The 23,060-nt window shown below is 41.1% G+C and overlaps 2 protein-coding genes across 5 annotated transcripts in view; one reads left to right on the top strand and one right to left on the bottom strand.

The window, feature by feature from the left end:
* The window catches only part of ak5 (adenylate kinase 5), a 68,878-nt gene extending 67,888 nt beyond the window's left edge, over window positions 1–990 (top strand). Inside the window, exon 14 of the mRNA XM_078264697.1 lies at window positions 324–990. Within this exon, the coding sequence (XP_078120823.1) occupies window positions 324–389 (66 nt within the window). The 3' untranslated portion in view covers window positions 390–990. The remainder of the gene's footprint in view (window positions 1–323) is intronic.
* A 2,068-nt stretch (window positions 991–3,058) lies between these two features.
* Window positions 3,059–22,842, bottom strand: zzz3 (zinc finger, ZZ-type containing 3). 4 transcript variants are annotated; one of them, XM_078264410.1, is made up of 12 exons: window positions 22,740–22,842; window positions 15,954–17,718; window positions 13,461–13,599; window positions 12,384–12,531; window positions 12,159–12,271; window positions 11,412–11,483; window positions 10,063–10,164; window positions 8,855–8,950; window positions 7,967–8,116; window positions 6,591–6,725; window positions 5,793–5,893; window positions 3,059–4,514 (listed from the first exon to the last, which is right to left on the bottom strand). In XM_078264410.1, exons 2-12 carry the CDS (start codon window positions 17,651–17,653, stop codon window positions 4,370–4,372), a joined length of 2,901 nt encoding a protein of 966 aa, XP_078120536.1. In that variant the 5' UTR covers window positions 17,654–17,718; window positions 22,740–22,842; the 3' UTR covers window positions 3,059–4,369. The 4 variants fall into 4 exon arrangements, with proteins under 4 accessions (XP_078120536.1, XP_078120535.1, XP_078120537.1 ...); XM_078264409.1 differs by lacking the exon at window positions 22,740–22,842 and adding an exon at window positions 22,433–22,453; XM_078264411.1 differs by lacking the exon at window positions 22,740–22,842 and adding an exon at window positions 21,760–22,251.
* Window positions 22,843–23,060: the final 218 nt, after the last annotated feature.

Genomic DNA, 23,060 nt, shown 5'->3' with positions numbered 1-23,060 from the left:
GTTAACTTACTGTGAGTTTGGTGTCTCTACTCCTTTCACTGACGTCTCCACTGACATGAGGGTCAGTAGATAATCACAGAATTTCTGTTGAACTGAACTGTCCCTTTAAAATTAGCTGTTTGAACATTTAAATGTCACATCAGGTGTGTGTGTGTGCGTGCGCGTGTGCATGTAAGCTTAAATGCCACAGCAGGTATTAAGGTCACCACTCTGCTGTGAGCTTGCCGAGGTTGCACTGAAGCAGACTGCTGTCCTCAAATGTATATTGAGACACTGATGGTATTTGAAAGGCCTCGTCTCAGACAGTTTGTCCGTGTCTGCAGATTGACGCTGAGAGGTCGCCAGATGAAGTGTTCGCCCAGATCTGCCAGGCGATGGAGACCTTCTGATTTCTACAATTACCCTCCTCCCCCGTGAAGACCTTCTCCCCCTCTCTGGAGACTCATCCACACCCACATAACTTCATACCGGCACCAGACATACGCTCATTGAACTGTGGTATGCATCTCCCCAAACACAACCAATCAGTGAAACCTCTTTCTGCTTTTGACACTGACAAAGCACCTGGTTGTCACATTCTGCTTCACCCACTTGCATTGTCTCTTACATTGACCTCAATATATGCTGCCAACTGCCAGATTGAGGCAGATAACTGTACTGAGACTATAGCATTCCCTGCTGTGACTGAGAGCATGTTTCTAGTTGTTTCTAGTCTCTCTGGTCCCCCAGAGGAGCAGAGAGAGGGTTCCCACTGTGCTACAAAGTGGAAATGTCAATGTGTGCTCATGCTCTCATGCACAGCAACATACTTTATATCGTAACAAGCATGCAAGAATTACAAGCTTAAAGGCTTAAAGGCCTTTTGTGCATTAAATAAAAAGAAGAAAAAGTATTAAAGAATATTGCATTTGTATGTTTCAAAGCTCATCGTACAGGTGCTTGTTTGAGTCTGGTATTTAACATTCAATAAAGCCAGTGCATTTGCTAAATGGAGAATTTCTGAGTGTATGCTTTGGTGTGTGTGTGTTTGTGTGTGTGTGTGTGTGTGTGTGTGTGTGTGTGTGTGTGTGGAAGGACAGGGAATGGTCACAGCTAATTGATAGTGCCATCTGCTGGTGAGAAGATCACAACAAAAGGTGCTGAAATTATATAAAAGGTAACCAAGGGATAATGGGTTTTGTTTTAATGTTAGCGTTGCACTCGTCTTTTGTTCTTTCAACCTTTTTATCTTTTGTAAAGCACTTCCTGTTCATCCGGTTTAAAATGCACAAAAACATAGTTTGTGTCGACCTTTAAGCTGATAACATACATGGATCCAAAATCAGCATTTTGACCTTTAACTACAGTAACAGATGTGTTTGAAGTGACGACCAAAGGTCACATTTTTGGAGCATAAGAAAAATGTATAAATCAGGCACTTAAACATTTTCACATCTTCTCTCTACGCCAAATATTTGAAGCAACCACAGAAGCACAAAAACCAAACAGCATTTTATTCTTTTTAGTAGGTAGAAGAGGTGACGAATTAGCTGTCGTTCATGGTGCTTATCAGCTGATGAAAGGTAACCAGTCTGACTTTTATTTTACTGAAAGGCTTAACTTATTTAGTATTGAGTCATTGTCCCATGACATGGTGCTCTTTGGATGCTTTTATATAGACCTTAGTGGTCCCCTAATACTGTATCTTAAGTCTCTTTCCAAAAATTCAGCCTTGCTGCAGAATTACAACCACTAGAGCCAGTCCCACAATGAGCTTTCCTTAGGATGTGCCATTTCTGTGTCTGTAGTTATTGAGGAGGACTGTTGTCTTGACCAACTGCCACTTTGCTCATTTGAAACCCATGATGTACCTCTCTCATGGGTGGGCCAAATTCTCTGGGCGGACAAAGCAGAGAAAGGGGAGGTAACCTTCCTCCTTATGATGTCATAAGGAGCAAGATTCCAGATCGGCCTATCTGAGCTTTCATTTTCTCAAAGGCAGAGCAGGATACCCAGGGCTGGGTTTACACCTATCACCATTTCTAGCCACTGGGGGACCATAGGCAGGCTGGGGGAACTCATATTAATGTTAAAAAAACCTCAAAGTGAAATTTTCATGCCATGGGACCTTTAATTATAACTGTCCAGAATACATTACAGTGCTGACATTTTGAATTTCAGTTGTCTAAACTTAGAGAGACAAATATTTGACTCCAGCTTCTCAAACATGATGACCTCCTGCTTTTCTTTTAGATCATTGTTAATCGAGTATCTTTGGATTTTGGACTGTTTGTTGGGTCCCAACAAACTAATTAAGACGTTGGGACTCTCAAGACTTTTCAACTTAGCTGACATTTAATATTTGATGATAAATTAAAAATGAAATAATTAGTTGCAGCTCAAGTGTATTATGATTTTCTAGATGAAAGTTATTCAATATTGATTCATCATTCATAACTTGTTCAAGGAAACAAAATGTGATTAGTCACTGCACTAGGGCTGCAACTTTTAATTATTGATCATTTATATTGTCCAGCCCTACTTTTAAACATTTACAAAAATGTTAATTTTTAACTAATAGTAATTGTTGCCATTTTCTCAATTAATCGATTCATAATTTTGCCTATAAAATGCCAGCAAATAAAATTTGACCGTAATTCCAGAGTCTGAAATCCAAAGACATTTAGATTATATAAAACAGCAGCAAATCCTCAGAGAGGGTGGAACTAGAGATGTTCTACTTTTGCTTCACCACTAGTCGACTAAATTGAGTAATTGTTGCAGCTGTAAACTGCAGAACCATATACTGAGCTTAAAGTGACCTTCAACAATAATACAGGAACAACAGGTGTAGAAACACTATTTTCACATACTTTTATTTCCACAGTTCTCCTCTAGCATTTTTTTTTTTTTTTTTACATAAGAACAGACTGTTATGCACAGATATTGAAGCAGGGCAAAGGGGGTGAGGGAAAGAGACGAAAACCATACAAAATGGTGTCTACTCAAGCACAACAAAATCTATGTGTATAAAATTGTGTGGGTTGTTCCACTGTGGAGGCACCAACCACTACCTCAATTCTTTTTAAATAGATTAATAAAAATACAATCTTTTAAATGGACCTTTTAAAGTGGACTGCAAAATTAAAGAAGATCTAGAGGCATGATGAGTGGATCAATAATGTAGGACAATGTGGATCAATGGTGCCACGCAGGAAGGGAGAAGTGGCCAGGTTCAGAGGTGAAATTCCCTCCCAAAAAAAACAACTAATGTCTCTTTTAAAAATGGCACACAGCAACGAGTGCTGGCTACTTTTCACTCAACATGATCAACAACGGCACACATTGGGGGAGGAGAAAAAAAAATATATGAAAAAACAAAAACAGTCTTTCATACGTTCCCATTCACCTGCCTTCAAAAGAAATTGCTCTCCGTGCTGTAGTGCTTCCTTGTTAGACATGTTTTAGTTGAGAGAGAGCAAAGGGAAAGTAAATAGAGATGAAAGTGTGTGTGTGTGTGTGTGTGTGTGTGTGTGTGTGTGTGTGTGTGTGTGTGTTTGAAAGGTGAGAGCAGCGTTGTGTGACAGTGGTAGGGATGGCTCCATGCTGAAACATGGCACACGGTCTGTTTTACACATACAGGTCTAGGTCTGTCTGCAGAACGTCACGTGGATCAGCAGAACTTCCTACAGTCTGCAGCCAAAAACACATCGACCTCGGCGTCCCGCTCCACACCGCCTTACTTGTCTCGCAGCAACTCCCGTTTAGGAAGCTGCGACTCATAAATACTCAATCTACGAATACCTAGCTAGAACATTTTTCACTCTTGCATAACACAGAGACCACATACACACATACAAACCACCTATGTGCATCTCAGTTGATGACTTCACAGTCCACTATGACCACACATCTCCCTTAGGTGGCGCTTCACCAGACTTCCAGAATTCCCCAGTTTCGAAGCAGCACAGGGAGGTAAACTGGAGGGCGATGTGGGGAAGAGGGGAAAAGGGACAGCCCTCCTGGAGTCACAGAGCTCGGGAATGTCGGTGTGCCTTCTGTTGTTTTCTTGTTTGTTTTTAAAAATCAGTGTATCGTTTCAAATCACAGATCCATTGATTAACCTGGCTGAGGTGGAGCAGGGCCCCCTTGTACTGAGGAACCAACATGGCCCTTTGCTTGAAACAGGGAGGCCAATTTACCAACAGCCCCCCTCCCCACCAGCAGCACGGTGGTCTGCTTTGAGGCCCCTGGCGGTTTTCCTGCCTGCTGGCCTTCCTGCCAGGCGGCGGGTTAAGCGGTTATCTTGGACTTGGAGGATGGAGCCATGCACAGAGTGGCCTGTGGGATATGTGGAGAGAGCCTGGAGCTAGAGGCACCTGGGACCCTGTCATCTGTTGGCTGGAAAGTAGTTAGGGTCCAGATAGTTGTAGCCTGTGCTCTGCGGCAGGCAGTAGTCCCTGTCCAGAAAGGCGTCTGGCTGGTGCACCGGTTCCAAGTGGTGGTTAGGCTTGTGGGTCTCTGTCTTGAACAAGCTAGAAGGCGAGCAAGAAAAATAGGGAAAATGTCAGTGAAAGGTCTTGCTTTACGCTGAGTAAAGCAGAGAAAACAGCAGGTAAACAATTTGACTTCAACTAGGCTGCGTATTCCAAATCAGACCATGTTTTTCTCTCTATGCCCCTTTTAAAAGATATCACAGAGAACATGTTGAATTATTACAACTCAAAATAATTCAATTAAAATAAGTTAACAACAAACAAGACTTTTTAGCAATATCAATATTGTGACAATTAGGGATGTCCCGAGCCGATCCTCAGTGCTTGATGTGGGCATATCTTAATGGATCCCTATCTGCCGATCCTCTCTTTACCGACTCTACAGTGCAAGCTGCATATATACGAGTGAAAATTAACGTGTGAATGGGAGCAATTATTTGTGACATGAGTTTAGACACTGAGGCAGACAAATATTCACTAAACTCCAACTCTAAAAACTTAGTTAAATCTCCTCTCTGATTGGCAAACGGCAGCATACAAAACACTCAGGTAGCAGCTTCTAAGTGTATTCTTGTTTGTATTGTTAATTAACTCTATGAGTAACTTGATAACAGGCTTACATTAAATGTTTGTTAACGTGCGAACCTGTTTCTGTGCTTGTCAAAGTTTGTGGTAAATAATATGTCCTTTGTATCTCCGCTGTACAATCAAGAGTAGGCTGAGCTTTTGTTGTTCCAACAACTCCAACAGAGTGACATAACCAGGACCTTCAGTATTAAGTGTGCCAAATCTGCTAGTCTGTAGTCGTTATTTTAATATGCCAGATACATATTTAATCAACATTTAGGAAAATATAAGTATCACATGAGACTCTATCGGCAGATATCAAATATTTCAGGACTCGGATCTGGGCCACAAAAACTTGATCGGGACATCCCTGGTGATAGTTACATTTCTGGAAAATCTATTAAAAAAACTGTTTATGGATTTAAAAAAAAAAAAGACAGGAATGACTTTTTGTCTAATCAGGTAAATAGTCCAGTTAATATCTGACAACGACACGTCTATCATCACATAAAAATCCCCTACTGCCAAAAAGCAGTCATCCCCTTTCATTTACAACATTTCCCATAGATATTAAAAAGGGATAGTTACCATAGTATAAACTATGAAGAAGAAAGAAAAAAAAAAAGAAAAGAAAAAAATCGGTTAAAGTAGACATTGTTTTAAGGTATATATATCATCATTTCATCTGACCCCACTACCAGGTCTGCATGTGGTAATTTCACTCTCGTGACAGGAAGTCGAGGATCTCACCAGTCGGAGCAGTTGGAGCAGAAATCGACCGAGTTGTCCTGCGGACAGTCCTGACAGTGCCACCGCACTCCCTGGATGGGATCCATGCCGCAGACGTCACACTGCACAAAACAAACACACATCCAACATCTTCAGAACAGTATAAAACCATTAAATGCTGGGGAAAAAAATGATTAATAATGGCCAGCAAACACTGATTTCTTTAGGCAATAGCATTTGTCTTGAATGTCAAGTTGTGTTTTCTCACAACACATCACAAATAAGGTAGTATTTCGGATAAGGAAATACTACAGTAACACTATAAAAGAATCGTACTAATAATGTAAAATGTCAATCAAGATGCAACTGCTGTACTCGGTTGCCATTTTTAAGCTTGAAAATGTCACAAATATAAAAAAACAATATATTGTTTTATTTTCACGCTGTAACCAGAACCAACATTGTTTTCTACTTTTTCTATTTATTTTGGTTATGGGATATACAGTATAGTCCATTAACATCACACTCAAAAATGGAACAATTCTAAGGTGGATGCTGTCCTTTTTAAAAACACACTTAGTACAGGTTTTTGTACAGTGCAAACATGCTACATACTCAAAAAACTGTTAGAATTGGTGTTTAGTTTGCAAGTGGGACACAAACTTTGTCCCTGCTGAATTACAGTACAGTCCCTCTGACTAAGGATGTAATTTAATTAACCCTCATACAGTGAGGGCACAGTTATATGTAGTTATAGGTGTAAGGTTTGTTGTATGTATAATGTAATGTAGTGTGTTGTACAGTGTGCAAAGATTTCACCTTGTAGCCTACGTGCAGCATCCCGGCCCTGTCCTCCTGGATCTCCTGGAGCGTCTGTTTTTTCAGTCGCTTCAGCTCTAAGAGCTCTTTGTACTCTGGCAAATTTCTCAACTCCACAGGTATAGCCTCCTCGTCCTGAGTGTGAGGGCAGGAAAGCCAAACATACGCAAACGTGCACACACAGAAAGAAAGAGAGAGAGATGATGACTGATAGGCATCATGACAAAACATCTCTACATGACACCAGGGATCCAATGCTGCCTCTATTGATCAATCTAATTTTAGCTGAAAGAGAACAACGTATCCATAAAACAGTCTAGTTTTTTCTGGGGGGGCAGTAATGTTGTAGTAAGACTGTCTTATGGCTGAAAATACATAAGTGCAAACTGTTGTCTCCTTCGCAAAGACACATCTGCTAGCCTCTCCTTCTTAGGCAGTGGGGGAAAAAAATTCTGAAATGAAAAAAGTGGTAAAGTGCAACATTTTATTTTTGCACTTCCAGGTCTTAACAGGAAATGGCTTTATGAGAATCCTGGCAAGCTGCTGACACATTCGCCCTCAGCAGACTTTCATTCCTTGCTGTAAACTTTGCAGTAAAGGACAACCTGATGAAGTAAGAAATTATTTTGGCCCATGCTGGCAGCACCTTTGTGACTTTACTTTATACCAGCGGTGTCAGAGGTTTTGTTAATGCGCTGGTGGAGCCGGCAGCCTGTGTTCTCAGTAGGACGCAGCAACCCGGTTTTACTTAAAGGTTACTGCCATCAAAGGGAGAGGAAGAAAATGTCAGCGCTTGGGTAACGGTGAGCGCCAGGAGTCGTGCAAATCAAATGGAAAGAGAGGTGAGGCTGGGTGGGGCCCTGCTCTGCTCTGATTTACCCGTTTTCAACAGTACTTGCGGCCCTGACTGTAGTGAGAAGAAAGGGGGAAAAGGAAAGAAAAAAATAAAAGTACAGACGTGCATGATCAAGGGCCAAATGCCAAAGTGGGACAGCCTGTCATATGAAATCAGATGTAAGTGACAGGTAGGGAGCAGCTGCTTGCTTTGCCTCGTCTCGAATTGATTTAAACAGACTAATCAGATATAAAACAAGCTCATAACATGCAGCTTTTACCCATCTTTATCTCACTGCCTACATATGAAGGAGAGGGTAAGACTGAACGTTGAGAGAGAAAAGGGAATGTGAGCTAGTGATAGGCTTAATTAAGCAGCAGTCTGCTCTGTGACACAAAAAAAGTCAGGAGAATAGTATCAGTTACTAGATAATCTCCCAGGACAAATAAATGGGAGTTGGATGTGTGAAAAAATAAATAAATAAAGAAAAAGCATTGCGGCTCCCAGTTGTTAGTGTTCTGTGATGTGACAGAGGACTGACCGAGTCATCAGCAGAGGGGTCCTGCACGCTGCTGTAATACGGCGAGCGCTCATCATCTTCATCCATGTAGACCGGAGGCTCATAGGAGGTCAGGAAAGTAGAGGGCCGGTACAGGTGCTTGTTGAGGTGGTGCTGCCTCTTACTGGTTGCCTGGGGAACAACGGGTACAGTTACAAGAGCAGGCAGTTTTAAACAGGTCCCCTTCAACATGTACAATTACACTATGTCATTTCTTAGAAGTCAATACAATAGCAACAACAAATAGTTAAAAATTATAAAATTTTTGCAGAAGTTAAAAATAGGGCTGGGCAGTATAAATCAATATATGAAAAAGCATACTTATCAATATCGATATTTTGTGTGGCAATGAATGCCTATGCACAATTAGATATGATATAATGACACTAATGCTCGATACAATGTCAACTCTTATGTCTTATAGCTGTCAAAATTCTTCACACATGTTGAACAAAAACTTTAATAACAGATTTGGTTAAAATGGCTATTGTATTTTATAACCAGTGATTCTGCTAAATGATGACAATATTTTGAGCCCAACAAATATATTGGCTTAGCCGATATCATCAGCTGTTTTTATCTTATAATGGCTTTATTGGTTATCAGCATATGTTAGCTGATAGGTGACTAGACATTGCAGTAAAGACAAGTTTAATTTTCTAGGTACATATCTTGGTCACAATTTATATCCAGTAATGATCAAGCTCTACACAATATCATCATGGTTTCATTCCATTTAAAGTCAAAATACAACAATATTGACTTAATTGCTCAGCCCTTGCTTAAGGACTCTTAACATTAATGAAGAAAAACATTTGTTTAAATGACATTAGTAACGCAGTATGGTTAAGGGGTTTGGTAAAGAGTTACCTTTTTATTGTACATGCACAGGTTGGGTGTTCTTCCAGGCACAGGAATACCAGCTTTTGTCAGTTTGATGAAGTACTTCTGAACCCTACTGGCAACCTGGAATGTTTTAACAGGAAAATGGCTGTGTTAATGATTTCCAACTGAGGAACAGCTGCTTGAAGTAATTGAGGTCACGCAAATATATAATCCAAGTACTTGCGGGGGCCTTTTAGTACTGCAAAGTATATACTCAATACAAATTAACAGTCTGTTTCCATAGTACAAGCACACCGATTTATCAATATCAGGACATGCTACAGTAATAAAACAAAAGTAGACAGCAGTACCACTGGTTCAAAGACTTATGTTGAAAATATGTTGTTTAGCTGGCAACATACAGTTTTAGCCAAGTCAGGTTTAGGTCATCTTGAAGTTTGTTGCTTTTTTGAGGTGAACTCTTTCTGCAAGTTTTGCCAGCAAACTCTGGTAAAAAGTTGTTGTTGTGTTTGCATCACTTTCACAAGTGCAAATAAGACAAATATTCTGAACTAAACAGGTAATCAGTGTGGATCAAACAAGCTAGGGCTGTACCAAATACCGTTTTTTGAGCGTCGATGCTTTTCAACAGTGAATATTCAAAGCTTCGGTGGCGACAGCAGCAGCGGAGGAAACCAACATTTCCGACCGCACCTGAAGGAAACTTAATTTAACAAACTTTTTTTTACCTTCAAAGTGTTTTTTGTAGCAGCGATAGAGGCAGTGATGTTCCCTGAACTGTAACGTTATGGGACTGGCACGCCACGATACGAACTGACGAGTCTGATCTCCGGTTACATAATTGTCCACCACAGGTTGCTGTCGGTGTCCTGCGTTTTTGCGAGACTGTCTGACGAGTGATGATCGACGCAGTGTGTTAATGAAAGCTCAGCCAGCGCCTCACCGTATTGTCATTATGCCAGCCGTAACGTTACTATCTTTACCTTTATCAAGTAGCCTGACGACACCAAGCTGCTACAGTATAACCACACAGTACTCTACAAACTAGCAGTTTAATCCCTCTATATATATATATATATATATATATATATATATATATATATATATATATATATATAAAGATTATTCGAATCCCAAAATTTTGAATCGAATACCCATCCATTGAAGGAATATTCGGATCCAGCCCTAAAACTACAGTTATCTTTTCAGTTAATCCAAGCTCTGTTTGTCACCTGTTTTGCTGTTCGATTGCCGAGTTCATCAGCAATCTTCTGCCATCTTCTGGACTCGACTTCCTCCGGAGGGAACTTAACAAGAAGCTGCTCCAGTTTTTTCTATTAAAAAGAGACAAAACAACAGTTGAAAAACATGTAAGGATTACAAATTACTTTACGGCATATATGATGATACGCAGCATCAGTACATTGTTGTTTAATGTATCCAATATGATTTTATCAGAAACCAGATATACACCATTCAAAACCAGCCTATGAAATAGTTGGGTGGCTTAAATATTACACATTTGGGTAGCTTCTGAAAAATGTCACAAACTGATAATCGTTTCCAGACTAGAACTTTCAGATATTTAATAATAAATTAACCCTTTGAACTCTGCAATAGAAATGGTCCACCAGTGCCTACGTTGGTGTTTTTGCTCATTTCTTTGAGCATCTTCAAATGCTTCACATCCCTAAAATCAGTACAACCTAAGCTAAAATGTCATGCAAATCAATAAACCATAATAATTAAGAAAAGTATTGAAATTGTGTCATAAATAATGTGTGTTTTCATCAAATTTGACTAAATAAACACACAAAACGTATTGATCCAAAAGATTTCTAAATGGAGAAAAATGCACAAAATATTTCTTAACACTCCATAAGTTTTTTGAACTACGAACATGTTTTAGTTTTCGAGATATACTCGTTTTAAGAGCATAACATAAATGCATTTTGATAGCCTCATCTACAATAGAGATGGTCCGCCTGCAGTTTTGCACCGGACGTCACGTAACGTGATGACGTCATCACGAGCGTACAGAGTGATTACGGGAAAAACTGAAGTCTTAGGTTTCTGCTGAAAAAGAATAAATGCTCTAGCTGTAATGGCTTTTATTTTACATCTTTTTATACACAATCATGTTAACAACGATCTCCCGCGTCCATTACAGGGAAATACTCTGTCGCCACCGCTAGTTCTCAGCCTGCTTTGGACCGGACGTTACATAAGGTATTCCTCGTACAATAAATAAATAATAAATATCAAATAACGTAATCGTGAGCGTACAACCCTATGGTGCGTAATGGAGCTTTCTGCTGTATAAAAAAAAAAAAAGAATGCTCTAGCTGTCGTGGTTTTTCATTTACAGTGTTTTATACAGGATCATGTTATTAACGACGGCCGCCGATGGGAGGTCTGTTCTCTAAGGGTTAAGATTCCTTTTTTTAAATTCAAAGTGAAATGGTGTTGTATAAATAAAATTAGATCTGAAAAGAACCTTAAAATGTTTCTATACTAGTGTAATCAAACGTTCCTGCACACACTAAAATATAGTGCAACATCTTACACACTTGCTACCTACCTGTTCCTCCACAGTCCACAGCTGGTTAAATGTGTCAGACTTGTTTGGGTGACAAATCCTCCCCCTGATCATCTGTCAAGAAAACACGAGTAACAGCCATGTTAAAATATACAAAAATAATAGCACTCCACCATTTAAAAAGAGATCTGTGCGTATGAACTGCCTGGCACACTGAATCCCTCAGTTTGACAGACAAAGCCCGGCTGTCAGATGAGACTCGAGAAGTCATTGGGAAGACGCAGAAAAACAGCAACACTTTTGACTGACAAACAAAATCCTGTTAGAGTGTAACCCAGGAGAATGCAAATGTGCCTGCACAATATAAACAGGGAGAGCAACAGAAATAATCAAGTTGTGTGCTCAGTGCTAAACGCTTGGCACCGTCTAATCCCAACAATCAAAAGGTGAAACCTTAGTGCCCATATAATGTGGGAAAAGACACGCACACATAAGGGGTCAAGATAAGATGTAATCAGAGGTGTGGGAGAGACAGGCTTTCCATAGATACCATCTATTGTGCTCACATGTGCTGCATGCTTAACTCTGCCGAGGAGTAAGGATGGGGTAGATCAGGTAAATGCGCGTAAATTGGTAATAACCTGATGATTCGTAGGCCACCCTGCAAGAGATCGGTGACTCACCAGCTATAGTTAGGAACAGATATAGCTGCATCTGCACTAATAATATTTTGAGAGACAATCATAGCAGCAGTGTGTGTGTGTGTGTTTATTTTGGTGAGAGCCACACCTGCGTTTGGCTGCCATTCTCTGGAGCGTCACTAGTGGGCAGAGAGGAGTACATGGTGGAGGATTCGCCTTCCTTCTTGGGCTCCACGGGACTTTTTGGTCGAGCAGGCAAACCTGAAGGAAGGAAATGAGCAGAATTAGTCATTTTAAATGGCAGAAGAATCTCTGGTGTTTATTTGATTATTTATTTTTTTTGAACACCAAGATGAAGAAAATGTATATGTGCCTTGGTCGAAGATCAGCTTTAGCTGCCTGGTTTTGCGTTTCTTGTCACAGAACTCTCTCTCAAAGTCACCGAGGCCCGAGGTGTACTGCTCCCATCCGACGTCAGGGAGCTGGACGACTCGCTGAGGACACGGCAAGCCCAAATTAACCTGAGGGTCACAAAAGTCAGGGGTTACAACACATTAACTCATAACTTCTATAAACCATACTGCAGCAAAAGTAGATATGCGATAGATAACATGAGAAACAAATACTGTAAAACTAAATTGCTTTACATAATTCAATTTATCGCATATTACTGTCATTTTTCAAAAATTTTACTAGCTAGAATTTTATAACTAGAAACCCCCTTCGACAGGGGGTTTCTAGTTATTCCTACATCTACATTCAAGAGACAGGAGAGACATTTTTAAGCTTTAACACCTGCAGCAGGTGTTCTGATTGTATTTAGTATTTACATTTACCTGACTGCACAAACGTGTGAATTAATTAGCCTTGATATTTTATTGAGTAAGCAGTCAAAATGATCTCAAGTAAAAAAAAAAGGTAGGGAGTGTGCACATCCTGGCCCAGTTGTGAACCGGTGCAAAACCAAATATGAGTCGTACAGTGGACAAGGAGAAGTAGTCTGTACACAGAATTTTACAAGCTCCCAAATATTCATTCAAGACGTTTCAACCAGCAAGGTATTCCTCAGGCAAAAACCCAAGAAACAAGCTCTTGGGTGTCTCAGAGAGGAGTTGATGCACAGTGAATGACTACATATCCATTTAGAACATTTTGTACAACTCATGTGCATTAGTTGTTTGATGCACACGTTAAAACATACACTGACTGGCTCCTTGACACCTGTACAGTCTAATGCAGTCCAATACAACAGCCCTGCCATAACATCTATCTTTGCAGAGGCATCATAAAAGTAGACTTTATGTATGAACAGTTGTATTGGATTAAATTACTGTACAGGTTTACCTAATAAAGTAGACACTAAGTGTAGTTCAAACACAGCACAAAATAACTGCTTTTATACGTATATGCTTTTCAGTTTATCAAGGACACACGTTTGTATGTTTGTTACCCGTTTCTGCAGCTGCTCCACAAAGCTGATGGGATCGCCGAGTGCCTCCCTCTGGTGACACGCCAACGTCTCCAGGTCTAGGATGGCCTGTGTGCGCTGGGCCTCGAGAACACCGATGGTCTGCAGAAGCCTCTGATAACTGACATGGAGGGAAGCGAGGTTAGACAGGGAGGGACTGTTTACAACCAGACACTTGCAATGCTGCAGTGCATCAAACTTTCAGACCCCAGACCATAAATAATTCAACCATTAGGCTGAGAACCTAAATACTTGCACAAGACATGAACCATTTTCCAATCCTTTCAACTTAATTTACAAATAACACATTTACAAGAGTTTTATTTTTGCTCAAAATTATGCATCTCAAACCAGCTGCTTGGCCAAAAAAACAACAGCTTTAGAGTTACTTAGAGTTTACTTTTCTGACTAGTGTAGCCAATCAAGAACAGCAGAGGGTAAATTAAATGTTCAAACGGTAAGAGAAAATGCACTTAAACCACTGAATCACTTTTCTTATCTGCAACTGTGCACATCACTCAGATTTCGCAGAAATATCAAAACCTTTGCATGACAAACACTTGGGTTTCGCAGTGCTTGAGGAGCCTTCCACACTATACAAGTCTGACCTTTCCACTCACACCCTCTGGGGCAACAGAAGAGCTGCAAACTGAGCTGTCAATGACTAAGTGTGGTACTGACTCAGAGGCCCTACAGTGCGAGAAGAGCAGGAGGACTCGACAGGAATGTGACAGCATCCTACATATATGGCTATAACCTAATGCAAGTGCTCAGTGAAGCAGAGTGTATCAATCTCCCCTAACAGGACAAGAATGAAAATCAATGCAGAGGACACAATTTATTTATCAGCTGCTGGTGTTTGAAAATCCTACAAGCAAAACATTCATACAAGTCAACTGTGTGTTTAACCTCATATCCTTTCATTAGTTACATGCACCATGCTTTTACACAATGTGGAGCTCTGTTGACCTTGTACAGCACCAGTGAGTGCTGTGCTTCAAAGCAAACTGTAAATCGGTCTTTGCAGCAGTGGCACCAAAACATACTACTGCACATTTCCTGTGATTCTGATTGAAATGTAGGGGCGTTGCAAAAGAAAGCAGCAAGCATGCTGCCTTCCTCAGATGAGCAGATGATCTGTGCATTAATCGGTTCAAGGGAAATGAGGAGGACTTGGCTCTGCTTCACAGCTCTCGGGACTCATGCCAGGTGTCCAGGGACAAACCTGGTGTACCATTGCCACCTACTGGGCCTGAGGTCCACTGACAAACCAAGACAATAGTGTTGCTATGTTAATGCCTGATAATCAAGGATTGGGGTTTGCTTTTTGAATTATTTACATGATAAAAAAGGTAGAGGCAACGGTGTCAAAATACATAAAGCTTTAAAAAAAAAAAAAAAAAAAGATGTTCTTTATACACATCATCAATCATGTCTGTGTCAATTCTCCATATTCAGCAACTGTAAAATGCCTAGTCATGCTTCCCTAAAAATGAGTCCTCACTGCCATTGATCTGAGCCTTCAAAAATACTCCTTACTCAGCACAACCTAAAACTTGGCATGTACAGAAACTTGATCAAATTACCTGGCAATACGAGAGCAGCGAAATCTTACTCTAAAGCCATTCTCTGAACTCGAAATATTCACCTATACTGATGTCAAAGCCAAAGGGACCTCAGCCGATGATGTCTCTAATCCCCCTCAGCCCTCTGCCCCGTCTCCTATAAAGATGCATCATGAATCAGCTGACCTGCCATGGCGCAGTTAGCATAGCCTGACTGAGCGCAGCATGGGACATGCCCACCAACATAAACATCCTGTCTTGTTTGACAAGTAACAAGACAACTAGGAACAAAGCCCAACGCTGAAATGTCCTTTTTCTCTAAAAAACAACTCCTCTTAATGAAATAAAAAAGAGAATAGAGGCAATCAGCAGAGTAATTTTAACATCCAATCTCAGTGGGCTTTGGAAAGCTGAGAATTGGCAGCTAATTCACACAATCACAGTACCAGATTGAAGGTGGAAATTAGATGCTAAAACTTGAATAAATAAATAAAATAAGAACGTTGAAAGTTTCACCTCTTAAGGCCTATAACAGTTATTTAAATTAAACGAAAGAGGACAAAAAAAGCTCATGAAAACGTATTCAACCTATGAGGACGGGTCACAACACACAACTACTGATGTAGCGCAAATAATAAACACACAAGCATAGTCAATAATGATTTGGACACAATAAGACAGATTATTCTAGGTATTTAAGATAAGATTAAACTGAAAAATCCTCAAGGTTATATGTTAAGCACTTTCAAAATATTCTTAGCACATACAAATTCTCATAAACTTAAATGCGTCTGGTTCATTCAAAACCAAAGAGCAGAAGTAACGCAATGATCACAGAATACAATGATTAACATGTGTGAGGGCTACATCAACAAAAGATGAGGAAAATCCAAGGGGAGCTCCCACATACTCTTTGTTGTGTTTAAGAGCCAGGTGGTCCGACTCAAAGTAATACACGTCTGGCTCCTCCTCTTCCTCCTCCTCTTCCTCTTCTTCTTCTTCCTCCTCCTCCTCCTCCGCAGCCTGGCTTCGTGTCAGCTCCTTGCTTCGCTCAGCCTCTTTGGCCTCCACAGCCACACAGTCCTCACCACCTGCTCTGTCTTCAGGATCCACGGAGACCGGCTCCTCACAGGAGGGGCCAACACAATCTGAGGGAGCAGGTTCCTCCAACGCAGCGCAGTCCTCCTCCAACCCAACCAACACCTCCCCCTCTTCCCTCAAGGGACCATTGTCTCTGGGAGGAGAGTTGAGCTTGGAGGAGGGGGCCTTGCCACCAGTGGCAACCCGCCTGGGTGAAGTCCGCAGGGTGTATCTGTGTTCGTAGAGCTCTGTGAAAGAGGGGGATATTGAGGGGTTGCACCCTAGCTCTGTGGGGGAGGGGGTTGTTGCTAGTGGGGGTGTAGTTTCTCCTGAGTTGCTGTTGTTGTTGATTGGACTACTGTTCATGTTGGTGATGGTGGAGGTGGTGGAGGCAGCAGCTTCATGCAATGGTGTCAGCGGCCGGCCATTGGTGTCGTTCTCAATCTCCGTCACCTGCTCCTCGTGGGCCAGACACAATGGGTCGCCCACCACGTCCACCTCCACCTCCTCCTCCACCTCCTGCTCCTTGGCCACTATCAACTCAGGGACAGGATCCTCTGGAACAGCCTCGAATGTCGGTGCAGATGAGGCTGGCGATTGCCCTGAGCCAGAGACCTCCATCTGCACAGGGACAGAGTTTCTACAAGGCACAGCGGGGTCAGGGGATGAGGGAGCCCCCGTCTGACTACCGTTGAGCAGCGTCGGACAGTTGGTGGCAGAGGTGAGGTTTGCACTAATCTCGTCAGTGAGTGTGCTAGGTTCCTCTGCTTTATTGTCTCTGAGTCCATTAGAGGTTTTGTGAGCATTCGGGGGCTGAGCTGCCCCGTCACACTCCGCATGACCATCCTCTGCCTTCCCCCCTGTCAGCTCACCTTCCTCTTTACTGTGTACAGGTGAGGCAGGAGCTGTGTTAGCAGAGTTTTGGCTGGGAAATTCTTCACAACTGTTGTCCTTGCTAGGCTCTGGGACAGAGACTAGACTTTCAGATTTCAGAGGCTCAGGGTCCTCCTCGTGTCCCTGAGACTCTCCAGAGCGGGAGCCCCGTCTGGCCCTTTTGATTTGAGGACAGACATCTCGCGTCCCCTTCCCTCTATCACAGTTCTCTGACTTCTCAGAATGTATGTCTTTTTCTAAACAGGACACACCCCGCTTTCTGGAGCTGGTCCATTGCTCCGCCTCAGCTGGAGAAGCATTTGAGTCGGTTACTTTTCCCTGCAACAAGGCCTGCTGCTGGCCATCCTGCTGAGTGTCCTGCTTTGTATCATGCTTTGTGTCCTGTTTGGTGTCCTGCTTCGACTCCTTGCCGTCCTGCTTCGACTCCTGCTTGCCCTCTTGCTTAGATTCCTGCTTGGCGTCCTGTTTCGACTCCTGCTTCTTCTTGGGCGAGCGGGCCCTTGGTAGCGGAGGCACAGAGTTCTCCTCCGGCTGGGCGATGCTGCGGTTCCTGAGGGTTCGGCCACAAAAGTTCTCATCCAATCCATTGAGCCCCACTGACGACCTTGTGACGCGTGAGGAACGGGACGCAGCCATACTACGGCGGGTGCCTACAGTCTCCTCATCCTGGTGCTCTCTCCTCTGCAGCAGAATGCGGGCACCTGCAAACCACACACAGACAGATACATGCACTTCATTAAGTCAAAATAATCACTGAAAACTGCAAACCTTTACCGCTCAATTGTTACATCATAGCACTACCTTTGCAACGTCTATACGTTTGATGCATGAACGGTAACCTGGGGGTGTTTCAAACAAAAACATTCACCAAAAGGCCTTTGTTAAATACCACTCGGGTCATATCTCAGCTCACACCAGAAGGGTATTGACTTCTCCTGTCATTGTAGCTAAGCAACACCTTCTGTCCACAGGCAAAACTAGATGTCTTATCACCGGTCAGTACAAGGGAAATACATTAAAAAGGTTGAAGATCTTAAACTGGCAGAGGAAACAATCTTGCCTAAATTACCAATCACAGTCTCTTTCAACACTTCACAAATGTTACAGCTTTAAGACGTATCTGTATGTGCCTGGTAACTCCAGAGATTAAAGTGACAGCAGCGTAGCAAGCATTTTAAGTAATGAAACACCCCTAAAGCTGCCAAGCAAATTAAATGGGTGAACTGCATTTGCATTAAAACCAAAAATCAAATGTGTGTAGGTTTCATTCAGGGCATATATATTTCCTCCCTGCAGAGATTACTGCCTATTCCGTCACACAAAGAATACATAGGGTTTACTGGTTGACTGATTTCTGACACAGAAGATACACTGTAATTCTTACACCCAATTCAGCAGCGATAACACCGCGGTTTGTCATCACACTGTAGGCTGTTTATCTCTTTATAACAGGTGTGCCAGAGGACCAACAGGCTGCAATGCTTCCACAACTTATCAGAACGTACAAAAATTGAAATGCTCCCACAACAACAATCCTACACAAGGCTTACCGGCTTAGAGTGTGGACAACCATAGGAAGTTAATTGTCATGTCCTAAACCTCTGTCTGACACAATTTAAGGCACAACAAAGCATTCCCAAACTCGCTCTGTGTCTGGAGGTATCCTGCAGATGAAGTACATGACTGTGCATTTGAACAAAAATCCTGCCTTACAGTGTGAAATGGAAAATGAACACAAGCCAAATCCACACTAATAAGTAGTCAATTTTGGATATATTATATTTTAAATAATCAATTTCACAGATAGCCTTTGTGCAATCACAATTAAAATGTAATATAGGTCAGACAATTCATCATAAGTTCACTATCACTATAATTTTACTCATGGAAACACCTTTACTTTACTCACATGTATCTCACTCACATTAAGGTTGTTAAGGAAAACATAACTTGATTAACAGAGCTGGCATCAACACATACATACATATACATATATATATATATATATATATATATATATATATATATATATATATATATATATATATATATATATATATATATATATATATATATATATACACACACACACACATACATACATACACACACACACAGCCTATTCTGGGTTCTCTCAGTATTTTGATTCTGGCCTTGGCATAAAGGTCATGGAGTGAAGCGGATACAAACCAACGTATCAAAACTAGTAAGTAGTGACTAAAAACAAAATAGCAAAGTAGCTTTCACATTACAAATAACTCGTCAAGTGATAGAGATGACATTACGCTTGGGAAACTCATCAATAAACAGTCGCTCAATTTTCCAGACGCTAACTCTACAATCAAACAACTCATTACAGTGGGCAAATTGGTGACTGTAAACCTAATCATCTAGTCATATCCAAGGTATGAGTCACTACAGTAGTAATAGTTGATTTAATGAAAGTAGGGTGAAATGTTTAGATTATATTGGGTGGATATAAAAAGCCCTGCTTCACACACACAAACCTCAAATAATAAATCTAACAACAGAGGATAATAAAAACATGACCTGGTAATGGCCATACTAAAATGACATTCTGGGAAGATGATCTCACTTGGTGTCCTTTTGCAGAAGATGAGACAGTCATAGCACCCCGTTGTATAGAATTTTTTTTAATCAATTAGCAGTGTGGACATGGTCCTCATCTACATTAATTCCAAGTACATCAAATCTTTTTTTCTTTTCTTTTTTTTTAAGAGCTCCTTGTTGCCTTTCCTGGGACAATTCCTCCTTTTTCCTGCACTGTGCTAGCACAGCAACATCAAAGCCAGAGGCTACCCTGGCTGCAAAATACATTTTGATAATATTCCTTGAGGGGGATAACATAATAGTCACCTGGAACAAGCACCACCACATGCACATATTACTCACACTTCACTCACGACTCCAGCTGAGAAAGCTAATGTGATTTGTCCATGCATAAAATAAGTGACAGAAAAAAAAACAGAGAGAGGGAGCAGGTTTTTCAGACTGAGCACTCACTCTCACAACAAACCTAATTAAGCCTGCTCATCTAACCTGCTCTAAAAAAAACAACTAATGACTACTTCATAATGATTAGGGTTAGTTTAGCTGAATAACTATATGAAACATTTGCTCACACATCCTTGTCCCAATAATTAACACATTGTTGGCACAGCTGACAAAGCCTCAATTAATAATTAATGTCTAATGCAGCCTTCAGGTGCCTGTTGGAATATCAGACTAAGTTTTGTGCCCATGAAAGAACATAAAGCAAGTTGTGATTATTTTGAAAAGCTGACTATCCTATCTAAGTATAGCCTAAATGAATGTAAAACGCATTCAGAAGAGGTGTAATGTCAGGAATGTTGTAAAATAAAGAGAGTACAAGACTGAGTATGAGACAGTGTGGTAGCTCGCTTATTTTCCAGTCCACACTGTTACCATGTAAACACACAAGAATGTTGTTTTTAAGTAACCAATCATTAACAAACTTTAAATAACAGGGGTCTCCTTGGCTGTGGTGTGTAGTAAAGCATCAAACCAGAACTCCCAGCATAGTATATACACTGAACAATAAAATAGATATTATTTAGGCCAGGTGTTCCAAATCTGGGAATGATTATTTTCAGGGGTTAAAATCGTATAAAAAAGAAGAGAAAAATTGTTTCACAAAATTATGTTGATAATTTCTGACTTTTCTTCAGTTTTTGTTTTTTCCTCATGAAATATTGTATACTTTCAACTCGTGAGGACCCTAAAAAAGTGCTTCAAAAAGGAAAACAATCTGATACAGATGAAGCCCTCTTTGAACATCTATAACTCATGTCAACAATAAGGCCATAATGTCTGATGAGGGGTCGCAAGTAGACATTGCTTTGTTATATGGGGGTCAAAAGCCAAAAAGGTTGGGAACTGCTTTGACCACAGACCAGCATTTGATTTGTGCTCTCTCTCTCTCTACTGTTGGTGGGTATATGACAGTATATGACAGTAATGACATAAATTTAATATTTTTGTGTCCAATATAAACACTGATAACTTCTTTTGAATTAAATACAAGCAAGCTTAAAACTACCCCTGCTTTTTCAAGGAACATCTCAGCACACCAGGTCCCAGTAAACCCTACGGGTAATTTTTTATCATTTTGCAGTAGAAAGGTTTGAGCAAGTTAATTAGTCTTAACACAATATACTGTCATGTATAGCCACTGATCCTGACAAGGCTGGAAAATAACAACTAATGCTCACAGACAGCAATTTAACCATACATGTTGAACATGCCAAAGCCTGAATATGTTATTACTCAGTGCAACGACTAAAACAGGACCCATGTGTGATTGTAATTCTCAATCAAACCACTTCTTGTTCTTCACTAAAGCGCGTGTTTGGTTGTGAAGTTATGTTAACACGTGCTGATTACATTACTATTATCATGACAGACCAGGACTTACACATGGGTCTTTTGACATCATAAACATTAGTTTCATCGAGTGCTGTAAACTCCAGCTATAGCTACATAAACACACACCTTCCTAGCTACGTGTGAATGCTATTGTTGGCAAACCAGCTAAGATAGCTAAAGCCCGAGTTTAGAATGAGACATTTGTTTTATGATAAACAAACAAGCTTTGTGCTGCTTTACCGTCGAGTTGGACAGTTCATCTCTGTTGCTGACCAACACTTCCACAAGGCCTACTGGCAACAAAAAAATCCACGGAGTGGTGTTGGTATACATACCGAGGAGAATCGCTCAAATCCCAACATCCCATCTCATGAGCTGCCGCGACAAAGTTGGATGCAGTTAAACTAACGTTAGAGACTAGACTAGACAACGTTTCAGCTGCACATGCCACCAGTTAAGTTAACAATAGTCTGCAGCAGGTGGACTCTAAAGTTCAGGATTAAAACTCCAACCACACGTTTAGACAAAACAACAAACCAGTTGGTCCATGAAGCTGGCGAGCATGCTACATGTTAGCATGGACCAACTTCCAAGCGAACGTTACTTGACCTAGCTTACTGTTTAGCAAACTAAGTTACCGTTAGCTCTCGGGGCTCACGTTAAATATAAAACATTAACGCGTAAGACACCAAACTGCAGACTGTTGCGCCCGTGAAATTCATATATTATCTTACACGCTTCCTATGACACCCAACGAACAAGTACACTACTCCAATCTAAAAGCCAATTTTTTCGTGAACGACTAATGTTAGTTAGCTAGCTAAGTTGGCTAACGTTACCTCCGCTAGTTCTTCTCGGCTAGTTTTTCCTATTAACTGCATCGTGCAGAAAGGAATCGTGGCGCCTCTAGTAGCGTTACTAACATCGGGTACATGCTAGCTAAACTACCTCGACAACTGTACAGTTACTAAGTCAAACCAATAATACATTAAGGGAATCGCTACTAACATTGCGTTTCGCCGAGGTTTACACTTAAACTGCTACGCACAGATAGAAGCGGCATGGTCAGCAACCAAGCGGTATAACAGCAGTCAGTAACCAGTTAGCAGCTACCGCTGCATCCTAGTATTAGCTAGCCACGCTAGCTGATTGTTCCGAGCATAACTTTGCCGATGTATTTGTGTACTGCCAACAGTGCCGCTCATAGACATTTTTGGTGGGCTAATAAATTCAGTTTTTGTCATTTACTGTACTACAAACAACGCACTGAAGGCACACTTCTAAATAGCGTTTGTAGCTCAAGAATTACACATACCTCACTTCCGTAAATTTGCTGCACGTTCGGCCGCAGCCATGTTTTCAATCCAGTCAACTAGCGTTAGCCGGGGTGTGTGAGCCGACTCAAACGCGCTCGTCAAAATGCAACACTATACTGTACATTTCTGCCCCTGCCAAGAGTGCAATCGGTCATACACTCTTCGGGGTCACCTCGATTTATTGAAGACTTTATTGACACTTTTAATGATGGACAATAACCAGCGTGATTTACTTTTCTTTTCTAATTTACCTCGTTTCTCATCTAAAAACCACTCTACCTACTGTAGCAGAAATTGTGACAAAATCAAGGTGACCACAA

The sequence above is a fragment of the Sander vitreus genome, chromosome 12 (genome assembly GCF_031162955.1).
Source record: "Sander vitreus isolate 19-12246 chromosome 12, sanVit1, whole genome shotgun sequence".
Classification (NCBI taxonomy): domain Eukaryota; kingdom Metazoa; phylum Chordata; class Actinopteri; order Perciformes; family Percidae; genus Sander; species Sander vitreus.
The sequence above is the reverse complement of the archived record's forward strand: the minus strand, read 5'-3'. Positions and strand labels throughout refer to the sequence as shown.

Bases quoted from the DNA above. Each gene is read 5' to 3' on its own strand.
- zzz3 (XM_078264410.1), bottom strand. From the start codon at position 17,653: ATGGCTGCGTCCCGTTCCTCACGCGTCACAAGGTCGTCAGTGGGGCTC. The intron at 10,165-11,411 runs GTAGGTAGCAAG...TCTTTTTAATAG, and splicing joins TGTGGACTGTGGAGGAACAG to AAAAAACTGGAGCAGCTTCT. The intron at 8,117-8,854 runs GTAACTCTTTAC...GTTGTTCCCCAG, and splicing joins TGTGCATGTACAATAAAAAG to GCAACCAGTAAGAGGCAGCA.